Source organism: Tenrec ecaudatus, chromosome 13 (genome assembly GCF_050624435.1).
Source record: "Tenrec ecaudatus isolate mTenEca1 chromosome 13, mTenEca1.hap1, whole genome shotgun sequence".
NCBI classification, from domain to species: Eukaryota; Metazoa; Chordata; class Mammalia; order Afrosoricida; family Tenrecidae; genus Tenrec; species Tenrec ecaudatus.
Window position 1 is genome coordinate 65,741,042 of NC_134542.1, and position 23,054 is coordinate 65,764,095.

Genomic DNA, 23,054 nt, shown 5'->3' on the forward strand with positions numbered 1-23,054 from the left:
CTCTTTGTGCAATGAAAGCTATTTAGGTAACAATGCAAGAAGTGAAACTGCAGGAAGCAACGGTAAAATTGGTGATGTGTGTGCGAACCCTGGTATTATTTTTATGTATGGGCAAATTATGGCTTGAATCAGGCCTCACAGTAACATCCTTGCTTTTCAACACTTTAAAGTGGTCTTGTGCAGCAGACTGACCTAGTGCAAGGGGTCATTTGCTCCCCTAACTGCTGCGTCCATGAGCACGGACTGTAGATCCAAGCAGGATAAGATCCCTGCCAACTTCAACCTGTTCTTGTTTATCATGATGTTACCCGGTGGTCCAGTTGTGAGGATTTGGGCCTTTTGACACTGCGTTGTAATCCACAGTGAAGGCCGCAACCCTTGGTCTTCATCAGCAGATGGTTCAAGTCCTCCTTCCTCTCAGCAAGCAAGGGTGTGCACCTGTACAGCTTAGGTTGTTCATAAGCCTTCTTCCAGTTGATACCACAGTCTTCTTCATGTAATCCAGCCTCTCTGACGCTTTGCTCAGCATGCAGACTGAGTACGTATGGTGAGAGGATACAGCCTTGACTTTAAACAACCTGACAACCTGCTTTTAAATCAGGCAGGATTCCCTTGCACTGGTGACACAATTGTCTCTTCATCCATGTTCCGGTTCCGCACGAGCACAATGAAATGTTCTGGAATACCCATGGCTTGTTAGAATCCACAGTTAAATGCCTTTGCATAGCCCATGAACCAAAAGCACACACCTTTCTGGGATCCTCTGCTTTCCACCAAGATCCATCTGATGTCAGCCAGCAATGATAGTCCTAGTTGCATGTCCTCATTGAATCCGGCAGCTCCCTCCCCATGGACTGCTGCTACCGTTGCTGGATGGTCTTCAGCAACATTTTGCTTGCGTGTGGCATCAATGATATTGTTCTGTAATTTGTGCATCCCGTTGGCCAAGTAGCTGGCTGTCTTCCAAATGTCCTGGCAAGGACCAGTGAGTGCTTCCAGTGCTTCCCAGCTTGTTGAACATTTCAACTAAGTCTTGTCCGTTGCTCCTGCTTTCAGTGCAGCTGGAGCCTCTTCCTTCAGGACCCTTGCTTCTTACTCATACGCTACCTCTGGAAATGGGTGGATGTCTGCTAGTTATTTGGGGTGCAGTGACTCTGTGCATTCCTCCCATCTTCCTTTGATGCTTCCTGCGTCATTCAATATTTTAACCACAGAATCTTTCAATATTGCAGCCCAAGGCTGCAAGGGCAATGAATTATTTAGTGTGACTCTTCTAGCCAAAGTTGCTAGCTCCCACCAAAAGACCTTTTCTTGCATGGTTCTAGTGAGAAGGTGGGGGGTGATACTGATAGGCTTCACCTGTGAGGAATGATGAACCGGATTCCCTGCAATGCCATTCCCTGCTGCACCTAAAGCGAGCCCTCTGGGAAGCAGGAGGAGGGACTGCATTACCAGCAAGGGCCAGCAGTGGAGCTCATCCTCTGGGCCTGGGATCTCTGCACAGTCACCCTCCTGGGTCCAGATGCCAGCTCTAACACCAGAGGAGCCGCGGCAGAACCAAGAGCCAGAGCAACAGTGACAGACTTCGCAGTCCGCAGAGCAAGTTTAACTGAGCGTCTCTGTGCAGGAGGCTGGCATGTGGAATGAGGTGCCTCTGGGCACGTAATTGGGGAAGTTGGGCTTACTGACCCACGGAGCTTAAGCTTAGAGCAGTGATTCACAACCTTCCTCATGCCACGATCCTTTGATACAGTTCCTCATGTGACCCCCCCCAACCATAAAATTATTTTCTTCGCTACTTTGTCACTGTCATTTTGCTACTGTTATGAATCAGGTGACCCCTGTGAAAGGGTCGTTCGATCCCCAAAGGGGTATGGCCCACAGGTTGAGAACCGCTGGCTTAGAGCCTTCTGGCTGAGGCTTACAGGTGTGGGGAGCCCTTGGGCATTAACCCATGGGGCTGGAGCTGACTGTCTGTGAGCTGAGACATGCCCCTTGAGACATCAGCAGATCTGAAAGAACTTTGTAGCCTATCCTGATAGGCAATTCAACCCTGGGATTCTCTCTGGTACTCCAACATTCTAGCTTCCTTAAAAAAACAAAAACTTTTTCATCATGAATTTTGTGGGTGAGTTCTGTGTGGCCATTGCAATGGAAATTAGAACCCAGAGAGGTCAAACAGAGGACGTTAATGAGAACTCACAGCTATTTTAACGTGGCCCTCCCCTCCTTAATAATGAAAAGTCTGCCAGATAACAGTGCTTGCGTCAACTCACAGACAGCAGCATCTAATCGTGTGTCACACAGCTCAGCAGTGGTGGCCAGCTCACAGGACAGAGAGGACACGGCTCCTCGGGGGTCTGAGATTACAACCCTCTATAGGTGAAGACAGCTTCACCTTCCTCCTTCGGAGACACTGGTGGGTTTCAACCTCCAACCCTGGGGCTAGTAGTCCACCACTTAAGCCACAGCACCACCAGGCCTCCTTTGACTCCATCAAGTAGCGTCCCAAACGAAACAAACAAAAATTCCACAGTGAGCCCCTGAAAATGGCCCTTAGAAGTACCGTACAAAGGAGGAGAATCCAGCTAGAGGAGTGGAAAGACCTATTCCGATCAGCTGAAAAGAGAAATAAGGAATTCATGAAGGTTTTGGTTTGTGGATACAAGTCGTAGATCCTTCCAATTGCCGGAGCTGACAAGTCCACAGGACGCCCTGCCTCCCTTCTCAACTCCTCTCCCTTAAGGGAAAAGTTAATGGAGAACAACCGGCCGCCCACCCCTGCCGCTTGTGAACTGTTTTCCGCTGTTTATGGAGTTCTTCAAAAGAAAACTTCCGTGTCCTACTCCTCCGTCCTCCTCCTCCGGACCAATAGCTGTGGGTAAACAACACGGACCTCTGAGTTTGCTAGCGCGAAAAGAAAAGGCAGGGGGGAAAGCAGCAACGCAGTAAGAAAGGAAAGACTATATTTCAAACATGGGATCTTTGTGCTTTATATTTCTCGACGTCAATGACAGGGTGAATACTGATTTTCCCCCTTCGACTCACAAGATCTGGGGCAAGCTGTAAACAAAAGGAAATTCGAAAGCACTGCAGGTTAGTCAGGAAGAGCTCTGTCTGTCTGTCTTCCTAGAGAAGACAAATAAAGGATGCTGAGGGCTCAGATCAGGGAAAATTACATTTATTCAAGTGTCGGTGGTGATTCTTCAGCTATCACCTGAGAACTAGGAAAGCTTGGAAACCGAACCCACGTTCTCTTTTTACCGTCTCAATGCACAGCTTCGAGACAGCAAAGAAAGTGGAGGAATGAAGATAAGCAGAATAAAATCCAGGCCATCTACGGCATTCAGAGACAATTGAAATTGGAAATACCAAAATCTTACAAATGTACTTTAAAAATTAAGCTGAAGGGTAGATTTTCTATTCTGTACAACGAAAGATAAATACATAGAGATATTTCCCCCTTCTCTTGTAAGATTCCCTTCGGTTTTGTTTGCTTTGCAAATTTATGCTGATATAAAAAAGGGTGCCTGCTCCTGCTTCCGATTTGTCATTGCCACCAGAAACTTGTGGTCAACAGGCAGCTCCGTATTCCCACTTCTTCCCTCCAACGGATTCCTCCAGGGAAGAGAGATGGGTCAAGAGGCATCTCCTGCTAAGACTCCTGTCAGCCTAGCTGCCTGCCTTCCACAGGACGGTGGAGCTGTCACAATTAATGCTCTCTGTTTTTCCTCTCTGTGTCCTAATGTGCATTGCCATGGCTACACAGAACTCAAACCGAATTCACAGCTGACGAACGTATTAGCGACATTAACAATTTGTCATGCCAGTGAGAAATGGTCAAGACATTCACAAAGTTCTTTCGGATATGCTAATGTTCCCAAAGGCGTATACCCCTCTGCTGTACACCTCAACCTGAAGGCGTTGAGACCAAACTCCAGGGGTCAGCCAAGCCAGTTCCCAAAGGCACCCCATGCCACTGAGCCTCGGCCCCAAAGCACCCAGCTCAAGCTGCATGGGTCGGGCCAGCAAGCCCAGTTCCCCCAATTAAGTGCCCAGAGACACCTCGTTTCACAAGCCAGCCTCCTGCACCAAATCATTCAGCTTTACTTGCTCGGTGAGTCAGGAAATCCACAACTCTGTTCTGTGCTCTGGATCTTGGTTCTGCCGCGGCTCCTCTGGTGTTAAGAGCTGGCATCTGGACCCAGGAGGGTCGCTGTGCAGAGATCACAAGTCCAGAGGATGAGCTCCACTGCTGGCTCTTGCTGGTAATGCAGTCCCTCCTCCTGCTTCCCAGAGGGCTCGCTTTAGGTGCAGCAGAGAATGGCGTTGCAGGAATCGGGTCACCATTCCTCAGGTGAAGCCTATCAGTATCACCCCCCCCCCTTCCTTCTTTCTTTTTTTCTTTCTACACAGGGAAAAGCCATTTGGTGGGAGTTAGCAACTTTGGCTGGAAGAGCCACACTAAATAATTGGCTGCCCCTGCAGTACCCTTTTCCTACCACTGTGGTCCCTCAGCCTCACCAACACCAAGAATCATCTTTTCTTCCCACTTCTACCAATCCTGTGCTCAAGAAAAGGTTTCTCTTTCGTCCTCTAATGGAATCATTAAAAAAAAATCAAAAAATTCCCAATGGGGACAGGGAAAGGACTATACTTATATATTAAACACCAAACCAAACTCATTTCCTGGTTCACAACAACAAATTCAGTAAATAAGCAACAGAACATCACTGATTGGCTGGTGAGAGAATGAAAATATAGGAAGAAAAAACACAATAGAGAACATGAGTTTTAAGTGTATGGGGAACATGACGCAATAGAATGATGTAAGTAGCTAGCTGGCTACAGGTACTTAAAAAAAAAGCTATGCTCAAATATGTGCTAACAAGCCACAGAAGAAGGTGTAAGTATGGGGTGTGCTCCAGTCATATGGAGCTGAAATACTGTAACAACAGCAGTCTTCTCTACACGAGTTGGCAAGGGCTAGGACCCAGGCGCAGGGACGTGTACCTGGATGATCTCATTTGATCCTATGAACATGCTTAAGAAGGCGACCCTATGATTATCTACATTTTCTGGAAGAAGAAACCAAGGTTTGGTTAAGAAACTTGCCCATACAATGACTAAGAAGTGGAGCCGGGATCTGAAGTTAGACTGTCTGGCTCTGAAGTTCAGACTCTTACAACACTTAGCTGCCCACTAAGCTTCCTAGGAACGAACTGCCTCCATTTTTAACAAGAGGCAGGCCATCTTGATCTTGTTTAAAGCATGTACTTTTTTGATGAAACGTGCAAATAAAAATGCAGTCTACACTTTGAAATAACTAACTACCATCTTTGCTAGGGCATCTTTGATTGCCCATGAAGAAACTGGATTTGGGTTTTAGGCTTCCCCCTGCTCCGTTTCACATTACCTGGGACGTGTTATCTGGAGAGAAGAGTCCCTGGAGAAGCGGATCAGCAAAGGAGCAGACCCTCAATGAGGTGGTTTGACACAATGGCTGTGAACATGGCCTCCCGGGTAACTGAGATGTAGCCAGTTAATATGGCCATCGTCCCGTAGGAGCTGTGCAGTAATGTCTAGTCTCCATGCCTGTGCCTGTAATCCCCTTTTGAACGGGGTTCTCTGTTATTCTCCTGGGCAGGATCGAGGTGGGATGTCCGCTGAGTCTCTACTTTACTAGAGGGTGTGAGCCCAGTCACCATCCATTGTGATGGGAGTGTGGTCTGCTGAAAGACAAAAACTGCACCTCCATCAAGGCCAGTCCTCTGGTATAAGAGCCATGTGGGAAGCAGAAAAATCCCAGAACCAGCAAAGAAGAAGAGTCACCGAGGCGCATGTTGGAGATCCCTGCCTAACGGGGCGGAGGCAGCAGATGCCAAGCGGTGCTGAGACCGGAGGCTGAGGCAAGGAGAGCCTCGGGATAGAGGAGCGGCCTGAGAGCGTGAGACGGAGGGAGAGACTTCCTGGCTCATGGAGGCAGAAGCCAAGTTGAGAAGCTGAGGCCCAGCGGGGTCAGCAGTTCTAAATCACTGTGGGAGCAAGACAAAGCTCTCTACTCCTGTAGTTACAGTCTGGCAAACCCGCAGGGGCAGTTCTACCTGGCCTATAGGGTTGCTGGGATTCAGAATCACCTTGCTATCAGTGGGGGAGGGAGAGAAAGAGGGGTGTGTGTGTGTGCGTGTGTGTTTCGCTCACTGTGTTTTGCTTGGTTTTGGAGTGTGTGAACTCAAGACTGATGAAATTATGCTGAGATTTTAGGGGGATTCCTTACATGGTTGACAATAGAAGCTAACTAAACGATCATATGAAGTACTCATCCAATGATGAAACTAAAAAGGAGTTCATATTCCTTTTTTTTTTTTTTCAAACTAGACTGTCTGACAATCATTCCAATAACAGATGGGATCCTGGTTCCCGCTGCGGTAGTTAGATGAAGATCTATTAAAGTGTGCACGTGGAATCCAAGCTGTCAATCAAGCTGCAGGCTGATGATCCCTTCCTGGGAGTGTGGCCTTCTTGTAAGTAGGGAAATTGGGAATCTCCCTCTCTCTGCCCCTCTGCCTTCCTGCCCCATATGGACCACCCAACCCTGAGAGCTGCCAATGCCCACCCAGCCTGTCTCCACTGACCTTGGATCCATGCAACTCTGTACTGACTCTGCGCCCACGGGCCTATGACCCCGCTCACCGTCCTGTGTCGCTGGTATGCAGCTGCTTAGGGACCAGCATCAAACTGACAGGCTTGAGTGGAACTGGGCTGGGCTGCCTCCTCGATGATATAAATGCTTCTTGATACAAAGCTCTTTCTTATACACATGCGCACCACTGAATTTGCTTCTCTAGACAGCCTGCCCCACCCAACACACCCGGGAAAAGCCGTTCGCATGAAAGGAAGTGCCGTTCGGCACGTTTTAAAAATGCAGTGAGTGAAGACGGTTTCTGAACACGAACTGCTTATCACAATCTGTCTTCAAAAGCCCAGCAGCGGTGCCACTGCCCCCTCCTCCTCTGCAGCCCGCATGCGCAGGCACCAGGCGGGTCTGTCCTGACGGGCCTGGCCTCTCCCAGAGGCTCACTGTGCCCAGCACCAGTTTCCTGGTTAGGCGCCACACCTGAGTCTCATTTCTTTTAGAACGCTTTACTTTTGCCGCAGGACAGGAATCAGGGGACATCTGACATCAGGAAAATGAAGCAAAAACATCTGGGGCTCCTTTTTTGGAAACTGGTTTAAAAACCAACCAGATAAGGGAGGCGTGAGAAAGCCTTCCTGCCGGCTAGAGAACAGAACTTTTCATTCACAAACAGATGCGTTTCTCAAGAACCCCCCAAAAATAAGCCAGATACGGAGAAGGAAAAGGCTGTGAAGTATACCAAGAACTGCCAAACATATTCTTTCTCACAGATTCAGGAATTGCCAAGTGTAAAAGAAGAGGCCGAGGAGATGTTACCCTATGTTTACTGTCCCATTCGTGTGTGCACATTCACTTACTGACTGCTTACAGGCCCCAGGGCATTCCAAGAGGCACAGGACACAGACCCTGTCCTTAAGGGGCGGATCCAGGGAAGAGGATAGGATTTGTGCTAGGGAGCCACAGAGGCTCAAAGGCAACAGCCAGTACCAATGGCTGGAAGTCACACTGTAAAGAACTTCTCAGGAATTAAACTGTTGGAAAAACTCAAGAACCTGTATCCTGTGTTGGCGATGTTCAAAGAGAAACAAGCTGGGGGTCCTCCTCAGGAGCAGGAGGCCAGCCTCAGGGGGAAAAGTGGCTAGATGGCCTTTGCTCTGGGTAATCAGTGACTTCCTGCTTCACTAAAGAGCAAAGAAAAAATAACGTTAGAAACTGTTTTAACAGCCAAGTGAGATTCTGTGTTTTGAAGTCTGACAATCAAGTGTGTCATAATAGGCATTATGGGCCCCTGGTAACACTGTGGACTTGGTGTTGGGTTGCTAACTACAAGATCGTTGGTTCAAAACCACCAGCTACTCTTGGGGGAAAAGATGAGGCTGTCTGCTCCGGTGAAGATTTACAGACTTGGAAATCCCATATTCTGGTCCATTCTATCTAGGGTTGCTACAAATCATAATCAACTCGATGACCTTGGGTTTGGTTTTGTATTTCTGATTTACCTGAAATTCAATTAATGCCACCCGTTATTTTTCTTGCAGCAGCAAAAGCCTGGTTTTGTATAACAGGAGTACATTTTAACAGGAGTACATGAATTGGTTCAATTTCAGCATACTATTCAGTGCATGCCTAGAAAACAAATATTTACCAACTGAAGTGTTTATTGCCCAATATATTAAGATCAATATTAGTTTAATAAAATTCTGAAACAACAGTTTCAATAAAACCTGCCATATGGCAAACTGAAAATCCTCTTGGCATACAAGTAAATATGTAACCTAACAAAGTTTTGAAGAGACTTAAACATTTACATCTAAAAGGTAAAAGGTACTAAATCAAGGGCATTTATATAAAAACCAGGTGCCTCGAGAGCTTTAAGGCTGGCTTTGTTTGTGGTCTGGCTTTTTAAGGAAATGTGGCTTTATTATCTCCTTACTAAGTAAGGGGTGGGCTGTGACTCCTCTGCACGAGGACCTACTTGCTTCAGAAGGTCCTACAGGTGGCTATTTTGTTATTGGACCTCTTCAGTTTCCAAGGAGCTCTCTGCTATACAGGTCGCGGAGGGACCTTAGCAACAAAGCTTAGATTATTGTCTTTTCAAGTGTAAGAAACAATAAGCGGAGATTCATTTTTGTACATTTCTCACACTTTTCTATAAAGTGATTAAACAAGCCAAACCCACCCCCCACCCAAAAAAAAATCAGGTGCCTTGAAGCAAAGGTTCTGTTACTAGCTAGCTGGACGTCAAGCATTGGACGACCAATGCTACTGAGCCAAGGCAAGTGGAGATTCGGACCGAGTATGTGTGGAGTCTGATAATATCTTTGGGACTACATTTCCCAGAGCCTCTTGCTAAGAGGCAAAGGTGGCGAGGTGGGCAGAGCAAGTGTGGAGGCCATGACAACATCTTGGGATTCCATTTCCCAGAGCTCCTTGCGACCTCTTATGAAAGCCCAGAGAACCTTAGCTGCACCAGAACTCTTAGGGATCCTGGGTATGCACACAAGGGACTAGAAATACAGAGACCAGCTTGTAGGCTGGGAAAGGTTTCTTCATCCAATTAAGCTTCTTAGTAAACTTCCCTGTGATGCCCTATGTCTTCCAAAAAGCAAATCTTTCTCTTGGTAAAGACAAGAACCCGAATTTCTGCTATCAGTACAGGAAAGACAGACACGTTTACTCTCCCTGACCGTTCAAAGCAGAATAAATGGAGAATTGACGGTGGTCCATCCATGCGAGCTATCTTTCCTAATTAAGAAAAATGAGCAAGAACTCCCAACGTGAGACCAAGCATCAAGGAACAAGCACTTTAATGTTTATTGTGGGCAAAGCTGTGTGCTGTGAGACAAGGAGGAACGAATCACAGCAAGGGAGACAATCCACCAGTCACGCTGATGTGCCATGTCTTATCTCTGGTCTGTCAAAGGGAGATGCCACTCTTGTGAGGTGCCCGTAAAGAGGGTCCTACCCCAGGATTCCCTTCACAGGGGTAGTTCTACTCAGTACAGTGATGATGACAACCATGGTGGGCAGGGCAGTCTCTGCCCTCCGAGCCCACCCCAGGGACGCCCACTGCCCATCCCAAGCTCATGGTAAGCCTCGCCATGGCTCTCTCTCTTGCCAAATGCAAATAAGGCTGTTAACAGCTTCTTGAGGTCAATGTCTTGGCAGCAATGAGTTAAAATTTTCACAAGAGATGACACCTTTGTGTTACCAAGTGTGAGGCTACAACTGGTAGTTAACAGTTATCTTTAGGGTCAAGAACAGGTATACCTTGTTTTATTGTCCTTCACAGGACACACGTATGGTTCACAAACTACAGGCCTATGGCCACCCTGTGGGACCAACCCAAATGTCTCCCGGGTCTACCTGTACTCTTGGAGATCATTTACCTGCATTATCTCATTTGAACCTTCGACAACATTAGGATGTAGGTACTCATGTCAGCCCTGTTTTTCAGATGAGAAGACATGCATATTCATATGAAAAGTGGCAATTACTTAGAGCAAAACTGATGTCGCAAGGCATTTTTTATAATCATGTCAAATTAGTGGCACGAATGTTTCACTAGGAAGTTGATTTTTCAGTCACAGCCACCCTGGCCATGGCTGTAATCTTCATGGAAACAGACTCTCCATCTTTCTCCAGCACAGGGGCTGGTGGGTTTGAACCGCCAACCTTCAGTTAACGGCCAAGCTGTAAAGCACTGCACGGCCAAAGCCTCGGAATGAATGTTCAGTATTATGTGACAGTGTTTTTGCGGCAACATGGCACCGAAGGAACATGTGGGTGGAGTTCAGCCTCTCAATCAGGTCACCACTGGTGAGTGAGCCGCTCTGCCCCAACCAGGTGCTGTGCTACCTGTGGGTGGCACCAACCCATGGACTGTGGGGGACCACGTGGCCATGCCATTCCACGCTGTGGCACCACTTACAGGCCGACTCCGCTCATCTTGCCACCCCTCCAGATGCTGGACCACCTGCCAGCCACCTCACACCGATACCCCTACACCATGAGGCTCCACCATGACCAGCTCACAACACTGCCCTCTGGCCTCGGCAACGCCTTGACACCTCATCTCCCCACTGCCGGCTTCCTTGGTCTTGGACCAGTGGCTGCATGAGTTGGAAGGCCCTTCCGTGGATTAACTGTCCCACAAAAGGGAGTTGGACTGAGCTCTTGCTGCACTGCTGTGTGGCTGTATTCCTTTTTGCTATATAAACCTATCCTTTTATATAAATATAATCACAAGTGTCCTGGTTTTGTTTCTCTAGCGAACCCTGCCTAACACATATTCTAAACTCAGGCCAGGGGAAAATTAAGCTGTGGGGCCTGAGAGAGCACACATCCTAGAAAAAGAAGGCCTGAGAGCTGAATAGGGAGGAGATTCTGCCCGGGCAGAGAAGACTGGCAGAGAAAGGAAGTGTGGACCAAATTAGGGAGGTGATAAAGGAGGGGCGAAGAACAGTTGGGTAGTTGGATGGGGATGGAAAATTCAGACCAGAGATGAAAGACAAAGCCGGGCTGTGAGACGAGAACCAGTAATCTGTGTCTTGACTCTGGTAGTATTTCCTGAAGGTTCACGAATGCTTGCCATTTCTAGGTCAATCTTGAGTCCATTAGGCTCAATAATATGGACAAGCAGAGCTTGGACACTGGTGAATTCAAGAGTCGGAAAAGCCCTTCGGCAACAAAATACTCCCCAACACCCGTCTGGCAGCGTTCCTAAAGTTGCAAACTTAGCATTCTGATGGTCGGTATTTGGTGTCTGATACAGCAAGGTACAACCTCAAACTCGAACAGGGCTGGGAACATCTGGAAGGCCTGCTACAGCATGGATGACCAGGCTCCACCCACCAGAGTCTCTGCCTCAGTAGGTGTGGGGAGAGGCCTACAGATGTTATTTCTAACAAGTTCCCAGCAGATGCTGCTACTGCTGCTCATGGGCCACATCTAGAGAGCCAGTGACCTAGAAGAACGGACACATTCAGGCCGAGGAGCGAACGAAGCAGGGGTTGTCTCAAATGGAAGCTACCAGCAGGGACTCAGGAATGGAGGGGAAGAGGCCAAGAATCTGGAGTGGATCTAACTTATCATCAGTGAGATCCCGAGAAAGGGCACTTGAAAGTCCTCAGCTTACAATGCTAGCTCTATACCCTATCACATCTATGCACTATTTTATAACTTGTTTTCACTACTTAGCAATACATTATAAGCATTTCCCTAGTTCTTTCAGTATTTTTTCCCCCAGCATAGTGGTTACCAGTGGGGCTGCTAACCACAAGGTCAGCAGTTTGAAACCTCTAGGAGTTACAGTCTCAAAACCCTGTGCTACAGGGTTGCTATAAATTGGAATTGAATCAATAGCAGTGGGTTTGGTTTTTGAGTTTGATGCAAATCAAACAGTACTTTATTGTAGGGCATTAGGATGGTTTCCAATGCTAAATTAAAATGTATATGAAAATTCCCAATTCTAAGGTGAACATCCTACTTTATCCACCATTCTGTGCCTCTCCAATCATTTCCTTAGGATCCAGACCTAGGAATAAAATTTCTGGCTCAATAAAAATTAATATTTTAAGGTTTTGATATGGGAGCATATCATAGATGCTAGCTATCCAGAGATTTTAAATTAACCGCCTCTGTGAGTAAAATAGATATATTTACAGAACCATTAATTTTATATTAAGTACTCATCTTGGTTGTAAAATATCATGAGGCCAAGTTACAGGTAACTCAAACCAACGCTTCTCAAAGAAACAACAGTTCTAGGAATGAAGCAGGCAATAACTGAAATTAGAAATTTTTTTCTGCCAGAAGTAAGGAAATGCTAAGAAAATGATGGGGCCATATTAAAAGGACACAGGAGCCCTAAGGGCTCCTATTTGCTAAATCAAAAACAATTTAAGAATAAAATGAATAAAAAGAGTAAATAATGATAGTGCCTTGAGTTTTAAAAAGAATCCACACGCTTACAATGAAATAAAAAGGTAGGTGGATGGATGGAAGGGGGGAGTGAAAGAAAGGCAAACTCATTTATGGTGGACTTCTTTGCTTTCTGTACAGCAAACTGTCACAATATTTGATTCAAATAAGGATCATCAATGGATGTTTTTAAAAAAAGGTAAAAGTTAGCTGAGGAAGACATTTGCATTGTCTCAATGTGTCTATTGGCAAACAGCTGAATCATTCATTCCAAAGGGAAAATAGGTGTTTCTACTGTGGAGAAATTGGACGGGGCCCTGCCCCTGAAGCAAGAGTTCAAAAGGTGTCGACCCAGTAATGGTGCAGACATGCACCACTGACTCTCCGACAGCACTTAGGACACAGGCCAACCCGGCCAACGTTCCTACCCAAACCACATTCCGCGTGTGTGAAAATCAAACAAACCTCCGGTGAGGGACTGTCTACAAACAACTGTCCTGCGTGCACGCCTCACACAAGCGGAGAGTCACGACGGTAAGAAGCTGCTCCACGCGGTGAAGGCGGAGCGCTGTCGCGTAGGGCCCCGGAGTTGTGTTAATGGTGGTGGGATCCTTTGGGAAAGGGAATCAAGAATGGTTGTGCCACATGAAGAGTATGATGATGGCAAGGAATTATACATGGAGATGCTGAATTGGAGCATGTTTTGTTGTGTATGTTTCTGCCACAATTAACAAAAACAATTACATCAGTGGTTCTCAACCTTCCTCAGGCCGCGATCCTTTCAGACAGTTCCTCATGTGGTGGTGACCCCCCACCATAACATTATTTTCGTTGGTACATCATCACTGTCATTTTGCTACTGTTATGAAATGGGAGACGCTTGTGAAAGGGTCGTTCGACCCCCAAAGGGGCCACAACCCACAGGTTGAGAACTGCTGAATTGCATGATTGAATTAAAAAAAAAAGAAACTACTCCAGACAAGAGAAATATGTCGTCCTAGACTGGCCTTAGGTTGGGGGAAAAAGCTCCTGGAGAGACACTACTGGGACAATTGGCAAAATTTGATTACTAGTGATAGATCATAATATTATCTCAATATTAAATTTTCCACATTTGATAGATGTACTGTGGTTGTGCTCTTGGGAGGAGCATGCTAGGGTATTTAGAAATAGTCACACCAGCATTCTCATGGATCAGCAACTGTTTCTAAACGTTAAGAAGGATTTGTTAGCGTCTATAGCACTAGTCTTGATATTTTCCTCTAGGTTGAAATGCTTTTTAAAAATGAAAGTCCAAAGGACCTTTGGTGGCACCATGGTTAAGCACTTGGCTTCCAACTGAAAGGGCAGTGATTTGAATCCCCCAGCAGCTCCGTGCGAGCTTCCAAAACGATGAAAGCCTGGAAATTTTTATGGAGTAATTCTAGCCTTGTCATGTGGGGTTGCTATGAATTGAAAAGTAATTCAGGAACCTAACAAAAACAGGTAAATTCTAAAGAGTATGTCGAAAGAGTAAGCTCATGTCATTTTTTTCATTAGACTAGGATATATGCTCACTAAATATAGGGGAAAATACTCACTAAAGTAGAGGCTACAAATAAACTGAAGTAAAACATAAACAAATAAAAACAGTCTTCCTCTACCCTTTCATATAAGCAATGTTATACTTTGCTACATATTTTCCCACCTTTCTCTTAGTTCATATATAGAGGTGTCATGTATATTATACATCTCATACAGATGTGCATGTGTAGCGTATATACACCAAGTTATTCTAAAAGAGTCACAAGTAGCACATTTCTCCACATAAGCCTGCCAGCACAAGTAACACACATGCCCATTAAATGCACATAGTGCTCACAGGACACTAACACACAGGGAAAGAAAAACATGTAAGGCACACATTCACTGGAGTAAAAATTGAGTAAACTACGAGTATTTTATTAACTATCTCTTGCTTCTATAACTCACTGGTAAAAACAACCAAGTAACATGGAATTGAATTCAAAAATCAAAAAGTAAGAGAGAAAATCATCCTTCTCTTTCTTTATTAAGTTTTTAAACGCTTATTTTTGATGCCATCCTACCACCTGAAATTCGAACCTACACTTTCAAATATGTTCATTTCTAAACTAAGATGTCACTTTAAAATCTGACAAATGGTACTTCATATCATCACTTAGAAAACACGGAGCCAGCAAGTCAATACCTTATTTCGCAGAGTTTAAGTGGCATAAGAAACACATATTTCCTCTCCAAAACTGCTAGCCACCAAACACTTATTTTGACACCTCGACCTCGCGTGGCTGCAGCACATGAAGGAGTGCTTCTCCACAGCATCCCGCCCCGCCCCCCTCTCTGCAGGTGCCTGGGTGGCACGACTGATCAAATGCGTGACTATGACCTGAAAGGTTGGCACTTCAAACCTACCCAGAGGCGCCACGGAGCAAAAGGGCCTGGCAGTCTGCTTCCCCAAGGTCACAGCCCACATGGGGTCACTGTCCCAAAACTGAAAGGAGTTCCTGGTTCTCCCACTTACAAGTTTATGAGTTATGCGCCTGGGATTGACTGTAATCAACGAACAGTAGAACTTGACACCCTCGGGTTAAATGCCTACACAAAAGCCGGGGCTTGGCAGGTCTGACCCCTGCCTGTCCCAGGGCTTGTCTCTGTCACTTTCACAGGTCTCTGAAAAGTATTGTCATCCTTGGTGTTGGGTGCCACCGAATGGGTTTGTGCCTCATAGCAAGCCCATGGGGGAGAGAGCAGAACTGCCCTCATGGATTTTCTTGGCTGTAATCTTGACAAGAGCATACCCGCAGGTATCTTCTCCTGGGTGGGTTCGAACCACCCACCTTTTGGTTAGCAGCTGAGCACGTAACCACTGGGCCACGGGGGCCCCTTCTCTGTGATGATGCAAAGGGATTAGATGCAGGTGGGGGTGGGATCCACGAGCTACAGTCTATAAGGTCCCTATCCCCGTCTATCTTGGGCCTCGTGGAGTCTAGCCCATCTCCAGCAATCAAATAAGAATTTTTCCAGGCACTGAAGTTGCAGGGCCAAATGCCTTCAAATCCTGGCCTACTTATACGCAGCTTTGTGGAGAAATGATGTAATTGGCTCATCTTCTATTGGCACCTGGAGGTTTCAGAATTTAAAACTCATGGACAGCGGGGTTGTCTGACCCCTGAGTTTGACCTGCCCTTCCAGGGGAAACCAGTTTCTGAGAGTCCTATTTCCCGGTCTATAAAATGGGGATGATGGTGCCTGTCTACAAAAAGACTTGAGTTCACTAGGTCAAAGATGCCAGGACCCCTTCAGAATGAGGTGTGATTTTATTACGGGGCGATTTCAGATTTTTTTTTTTTTTTTTTGGTAAATCAAGAAATGAGAGGGAACCCCCACTTTCCTACACAGCACTCCCCTGTTTCGTACACACATGGGCTTTCAAAGTTCTCACTTAATGCTTTCCTGAACTTCCTGCAGCCCCAAGGCAGAGGTGTCTTCGTCCCTTTGCTGGGCCATCAACCAGGTGGTTGCTGACCGCGGGGGCAAGAAACTGCACAAAGTGCCATCAGTCCGGGCTTTCTTCCCCAATCAACTGCCCCAGTGAATGACAAAAGGAAACGGTTCCGGGGGACTGACGGAGAGGTATGAAGAAGTCCGCTTACAAAAAGATACTGAAGAGAACCAGAATCAGCCCAAACCAGACATAAATAGAAATGACCACAACAAGCTCCGGAGGGTGGCTATTAAAAGTTCTCCAATGCCTAGCTCGGAACCCCTGCAGGTCAGCGATGCTACTCACAGGCCAGAAAGGACCGCACTGTGTCACGTGCCCGAGAAAGGGCCAAGGGTCTCGGCGTCTTAAACTGGTCTGGCCCTCAGTGTCCAGGCTCTGAACGTCAAGGTGAGTAGATCAGCTCTCTGCCCAGCCCCAAGCTCACCATGGCTGGCCTTAGACAGAAGTAGAATCCACAAACTGGTCTGACTTTTTGCATTAAAAAACACCACCAAGAGAGAACAAAAGGGATGGCCCTGCGGGTGGGAGCCCACCAATTCCAGGGGAAGGGCTGAGCACCTTCTGAGCTGCTCTGGACTGACCCCTCTGCTTGGCTGACCCTGGAGAGATGGGCCTGCAGCCTGGGAAGGCCTGCCATCTCGCTCGGCCTCCGGGCGGGTTCAGAGAACATTCGGTCTTTTGTACCATGGAAAGAAATCCTCTCCGTTCAGATGACCCCGCGGAGAACTCAACCCTAGCGCACACGCTGCAATAATTTCTATTTATGGGGCGCCCAGAATGGAAGTTGGGAAAGGGCCTCCTGGACGGGGCCCAGAAGCTCGGCTGCGTCCCCTGCAGCGCTGTGACCCTCTGCCTCTAGGTTGGAAGAGCTGACGTAAGCGCTTTCAAGCCCACCTCTGCTGGCCGGAGAGGACCTTCCTTACCTCCTTCTCTATTTTCAGCAGCTTCTTCACGGCCACCTCCTTGTCCTGGGATATCCATTTGGCTCGGTAGACACTCCCGAAGCTTCCTCCGCCGCAGTTTTCGAAAAACTGCAAGTCGTCGAATTTGATTTGCACAAAGGAGGCGCCGAGAGACGACATCTCATACTGGCCAGGCGTCAGACTTCGTCAAGACCTGCAGAGAGAAAGGCAAGGGCACACTGACCATTGAAGCCTGGGTGCCCCGCTTCCAAGTAGGGGGGCGGCGAGTCCTCTGACCCTTCCCGAGAGACCCGGCTGCCTTGGCAGGGAGAAAAGAGAGGCTAGTCGCGAGTCCAAGGGACGGCGCTCACCCTGGCAGCCCGGGCACAACGCGCCAGCAACTGGCCCAGGCTTTGAAAGGCAGCTGTGCTCAGAGAAAGGGCTCAGGTTCCCGCACCCCCCCAACAAAGCCTGTGGGAGCACTTCCTGTGCATCCCCAGGAGCTCTGAAAAGGCTACTGTGTCACCAGGTCTCCTATCACGCCGGCCGGCCGACAGGAAGCCTGCTTTTCAACAGCAAGCTTGCGCCACTTGGCTGGCATCTGAGGCATGCCATCGCTCGGTGCTGCGCTCACTCTGCACAAAATGTGCACAGCCTGGGCCACCGAGCCTCCTGGCACCGGGCAGCCACCATGCGGCAAGCCCGACCCACGCTCCCATGTACCCGTTCAGCTGCTGCCTGATACAACAGGCCGGCCAGGATTTCCCAGAGGTGAAGCCCAGGGCTGTATCCCGCAGCAGGGCTTAATTAAAGAGCAGGAGACGTGCTGTTGATTACAACGTATGAAATCATCCAAAGACCACTGCCAAGAATAGTTAAAAAATATATATATTATGCTGTTTCCAGAGGAACACATCACCCCTCCCAGAGTGATGATATTTTCTATGGTCTACCAAGTTTTACAGTACCCAGGGTAGCCTAGCGGATTACGCGTTGCAGCTGCTAACCGCAAGGTCAGATGTTCAAATACACCAAATCGATCTACATGGGAGAAGGATGCGGCTTTCCTACTCCCGTAAACAGTTCTGGTCTCGGACACCTATGGGACCAGTTCTACTGGAGAACATTTCTTTTAAGACGGAGTTTTACTCTGCTCCATGCGAATAAGGTCATTCTGGTAATACTCTGTGCTAGACCCCAAGTTAGCAGAGAGAAACAACAACAAATGTGCAAAACGCCACAGAAAAGTTTTCGCCTAGGCAAAAACCTAAATGTCACAACAAGTGTGAGGTAGGTGCACGGCCGGGCATCGTTTCCTTCTGTTGAACGTACGGCCACGGTGAATCGGAACCAACTTGCCAGCACTGAACCAGAACAGGCAACATCTGAAACCTGACAGATTATACAGTCTGCACTTATAGGCTCGCCACAGTGACACATTACGAGAGTGCCGAAATCCACACGGCAGAGCATTCTGCAAGAGCGGTGTCCCTTCTTCACACTGTCAATGTCGCAAATTCCCTGCTTAAAAAAAGGACAGCTAGACTTCTAGCATGAGGGGACTTAGGAGAGACATGATGATCGAAAAAGGCAGCCTGTGATCCTTGACTGGGCTGTGGAGATATATATATATATATTTAAAATTACAAGTGTTATTGAAGTGTTAGGGAAACATGAACTATACAGTGCGTCACACTGATGTATCCGTAGTAGATAATGGCATTTGGGGTGTGCAGGAGAATGCCCTTGTTCTTGGGAGATGATACACGTGGGAGTATTAAAGGCCATGCTGTCCACAACTGATTTCTTTAAAACGGTCGGACACCCTCCCCATGAAAAGTATATTCACGTGTAGAGAGAAAGAAGGAGAACATATGTGACAAAATACTAACAACTGAATCCAGGGGGAAGGTGCGTGGGCATCTTCCTACTCTTTCCGTTTTTCTGTGGTTCTGACTTTTCGAAATAAGAAAGGGAGGCAGGGGCAGTTTCAACCTATATGAAGTGACAAATGCTTTCCACGCCCCACGCCAGCCTTGGCGGGTGATGTGTACGAACCCCTCGGAATCCCAATGAGCACCTGACCCGCAGTCCACTTTAGGAACATCAAGCCCCTGAAGAATGCTGATTTTCTGGGGGAAGCTGAACTGCTCTACTTTGAGGAGAAGGCCAGGGAGAGCTAGGGTTGCTCATCCACCCGCCTACGTTTAAGTCATTTCGATGAATCAGAGTTTGAACAAAAGCAGGTTGCTATTGTTGATGATGTTGCATGCTGTCAAGTCCAGCTCCAAGTGCCCCTATCAGACTGAGTGGAACTGCCTCCAGTGGGTTTCCTCGGCTGTACATCCTAACGGGAATAGACCGCCGGGTCTTTTCCTCCTGTGGAACTGCTGCTGGTGGGTTCAAACCACCCACCTTTTGGTTAGTAGATGTCATGGACTGAATTGTGCCCTCTTGCCTCCCCAACACACAAATATGTGCCAACTTGGCTGAGCCATGATTCTCATTGGTTTAGAGCTATGTGATGATGACTCGGCAGGTAGAGTGGAGGGTAGCAGATGATAAAGCATTCATCCTCCGTGACGTCATGTTACGCCATCGGCCACTCAGCTGTATGGGGATTAGGATAGAATGCAACTCTCTCGGGTTACAGCTCTGATCCAATGTCAGCGGAGCTTCCGTGTGGTGTGGCCTGCATCTTTTTTTATCTTACAAACCACGAAAGATGAGAAAACAGGGAGGGACCTGACTACCACCAAGAAAGAACAGCCAAAAATGGAGTACATTCTTTAGACCTGGTTCCCCCTGCTAAGAATCTCCTAGACCCAGGGAAGCCTGATGCCAAGACACACAGAGATCCCCACGGAATACCAGGCCCACCGATGCTGAAAGGAATCAGGAACGGAGATCCCCAAGGAATCCCAGGCCCACAGATGCTGAAAGGAATCAGGAACGGAGACCCCAAGGTATACCAGGCCCACAGATGCTAAAAGGAAACAGGATCTTTCCCCCAGAGCCAACAGAAAGAGAAGACTTGCCCGAGAGCTGGCATTCTGGATTGGGACTTCTAACTTCTAAACGGTACGAGAAAAACATGTATCAAAACCATCCATCCACTCGTGGTAATTCTGTTATAGCAGTACCAGATACCTAAGATGGTAGCCGAGGACTTAAGCACTGCGCCACCCGGCTTCTTGAGCACGGCCAGTATAAGGGGAAAGCACATTATTAAAAAAAGCACCCACATTATTATACACACAGCTGGCTCTACAATTGATCTTAAAGTATATGTACATGTATATATGCTAAACTCATGAGAGAGGACGAGAAGAGACTACTCGTATAATTTTGGAGTGCTCTAGAGGTGGGTTTATAGATTATAAATTCAACAAAATGGAAACAAAAGAAGTGCCAACTTCTCAGATCCCCTCAGGGTCACGGTCCAGGTCTATTTCTTTAATTCCCTTTTACATTTATCAAAGTATCGGAAGTCAGACAGGGTGACAACGTGTACAACACAAAGCAGAGGCTCCCTGCCCCACTCACACACAAACCCAATTCCCACTCTCAACTCCCACTCTCAACTCCCACAGCTCCTCTAGCTTTCTTTCTGACATTCACTCCACGTCGCCAAGGCACGTGCTTCTAGAGCTGCTTCCCGATTGTTTCCCATTTGGATCTTATTTATTAACTTTTACTTAGGGAAGATAAGGATTTATTGCCCATAATCCTTGCCGCCTGCAATCACATTGCAGCATTCGGTCCTAGCAACGTTCAGTTGGCACAAGTCTTGGCAAAGCCACTGTTACTCCCAGTAGTACTAAGTGGGGATCAATGACAATTTCCTTCCTTTCTCATTTGTAATTGCAATTCAGTGTTACTGCGGTTCAATATTACTCGCAAACACCTTAGTTCAAATGTACTGATTCTTCTCTCCTTATTCAACGTCCAACTTTGAGATGCATATGAGGCAACTGAGAATACCACGGCTTACGTCAGGCAAACCTTACTCCTCAAAGGAACATCCTAGCTTTTCAACACTTTTTTAAAAAGGTCTCGTGCAGCAGATTTACCCAATGCAGTGCATCCTGTGATCTCCTGACTGCGGCTTTCATAAGCATTGACTGGGATCCAGCAGGACGAAAATCGTTGGCAACTTCCATCTTTTCTCTCTCCATCATGATGTTACCTAATGGTCCAGTTGTCAGGATTTGGGTGTTCTTGGCACTGAGTTGTAATCCGTACTGAAGGCTGCCATCCTTCATCTTCATCAGCAAGTCCTTCAAGGTCTCTTCACTTTCAGCAAGCAAGGTTGTGTCCTCTGCACATTGAAGGTTACTAGTAAGCCTTCCTCCAATCATGACACTACATTCTTCACTATAATCCAGCTTTTCTGACGATTTGTTCACCAAGCAGATTAATTAATAGGATGATACAACCCTGATTCACAAACTGTGCAGTATCTCCTTGTTCTGTTTGCACAACGCCCTCTTGACGCATGCTCAGGTTCCCATGTGAAGAAGGCAGTGCTCTAGAATTCCCATTCTTCCCAAGGCTACCGTAGTGTATGATCCGCACAGCCAAATGCCTTGGCATAGTCAATAAAACACGAGCGGACTTGTTTCTAGAATTCTCTGCTTTCGCCAAGATCCATCTGACATCAGCCATGCCCTCCCTTGCTCCACGTCCTCTTCTGAATCCGGCCTGAGCCTCTGGCAGCGCCCTGTCAAGGTGTTGCTGCAACCCTTATGGGATGATCTTCAGCAAAGTTTTACTTGCACGTGGAGTTATTGTGCTAAATTTGATATTGTGCTAAATTTGACAATAATGTTCGGTCACCTTTCTTTGGAATGCGTAAAAAGATGGATCTCGTCCACAAAGTTGTTCAAGGAGCCCTCTTCCCAATTTCCAAGCCTGGAAGTGCTTCCAGTGACTTCAGCTTTCCCATCAGGGCTGCGGGAGCCACCACATCAGAGAGATGAGTATTAGGTTACATCTGCTATGCTAATGAGGCAGGATCCTCTGAAACACCCTTTCTTAGGTCACAGGTTTCAACTGAAGAAGGGCGGTTTCCTAGGTGTGTCCAGCCTCTTTATTACTTTACAAGGGATAGAGAGAGAGAGAGAGAGAGAGAGAGAGAGACCCCTATTTACCAAGAACGAAGAGTTAGCAGTTGAGCACAGTCCTTGGATCCTCTGACATCAGTAGTTCTCAACCTTCCTACTGCTGCGACTCTTTCACAGTTTCTCATGTGGTGGTGACCCCCCAACCATCAAATTATTGTCATTGCGGCTTCATCACTGTCATTTTGCTACTGTTATGTTCGACCCCCAAAGGGGTCGCGACCCACAGGTTGAGAACCGCTGTCCTAGACCCAAGGAAAAGTCTGCTGTTAATCCACATGTGAGTGCATCTCCAGAAGACACTGGGTCCACAGCTGTTCAGAGGAGCTTCCCCTTAGAACCAGTGCTGTGAATCTGACCTTCCAGCTTGTGAGAGAAGATCGTTGCTGGCGAAAGCCATCGGCGCTTGGCACTTGTGACAGCAGCCTGGATGACTGCAACAGTCCTTTCAGGCCACCATTTGTGTCCTTTAATTTGGAGAATTTTTTCCTGTGGCTTCACTTCCTCCCTTCAATCACCCGTGCTCCGTGTCTTCACATTCCTCACACACACTTGAAGGGACTTGTCCTTGCTGGCACAAGCCATCTTCTCGCCCAACTCCAGGCCTGTGCGCGCGGGCTGGTGTCGGCATGAACTGCTTTCTCTGCCCAGCACTCTCGGAGCACCAGCCACCTCCGTGGGGCCACAGTGTCAGGCCCTGCATGCTGTATTGTGGCAGCTCCACCCATTCAGCGACTCCACTGCATTCCCCCCACACTGCACTTTCCTAAGGCAGTACCCTTCCATTGAAAACGGGATCTTCAGCAGGTACCTCTTTGTTCAAAAACACTTGTCAAAGGAAGGAGTGCCCGATAAGCAGCTCCTGGTTGCTCCTCCCCGTACATTTTGCAGCTGGGAAGTCTTCAAGCAGAGTAAGTAAAACTTCAGGCCCGTCGGGTGTGTGAGTG

At 47.4% G+C, this 23,054-nt stretch overlaps 1 protein-coding gene across 4 annotated transcripts in view; it reads right to left on the reverse strand.

Moving 5' to 3' along the window:
* MAP3K20 (mitogen-activated protein kinase kinase kinase 20) overlaps positions 1 to 23,054 on the reverse strand; it is a 193,851-nt gene that overhangs the window by 159,262 nt on the left and 11,535 nt on the right. For all 4 annotated transcript variants that reach the window (XM_075529211.1, XM_075529209.1, XM_075529212.1 and 1 more), the window contains exon 2: positions 17,006 to 17,198. In XM_075529211.1, coding sequence (XP_075385326.1) covers positions 17,006 to 17,164 — 159 coding nt within the window. In that variant the 5' untranslated portion in view covers positions 17,165 to 17,198. The remainder of the gene's footprint in view (positions 1 to 17,005; positions 17,199 to 23,054) is intronic.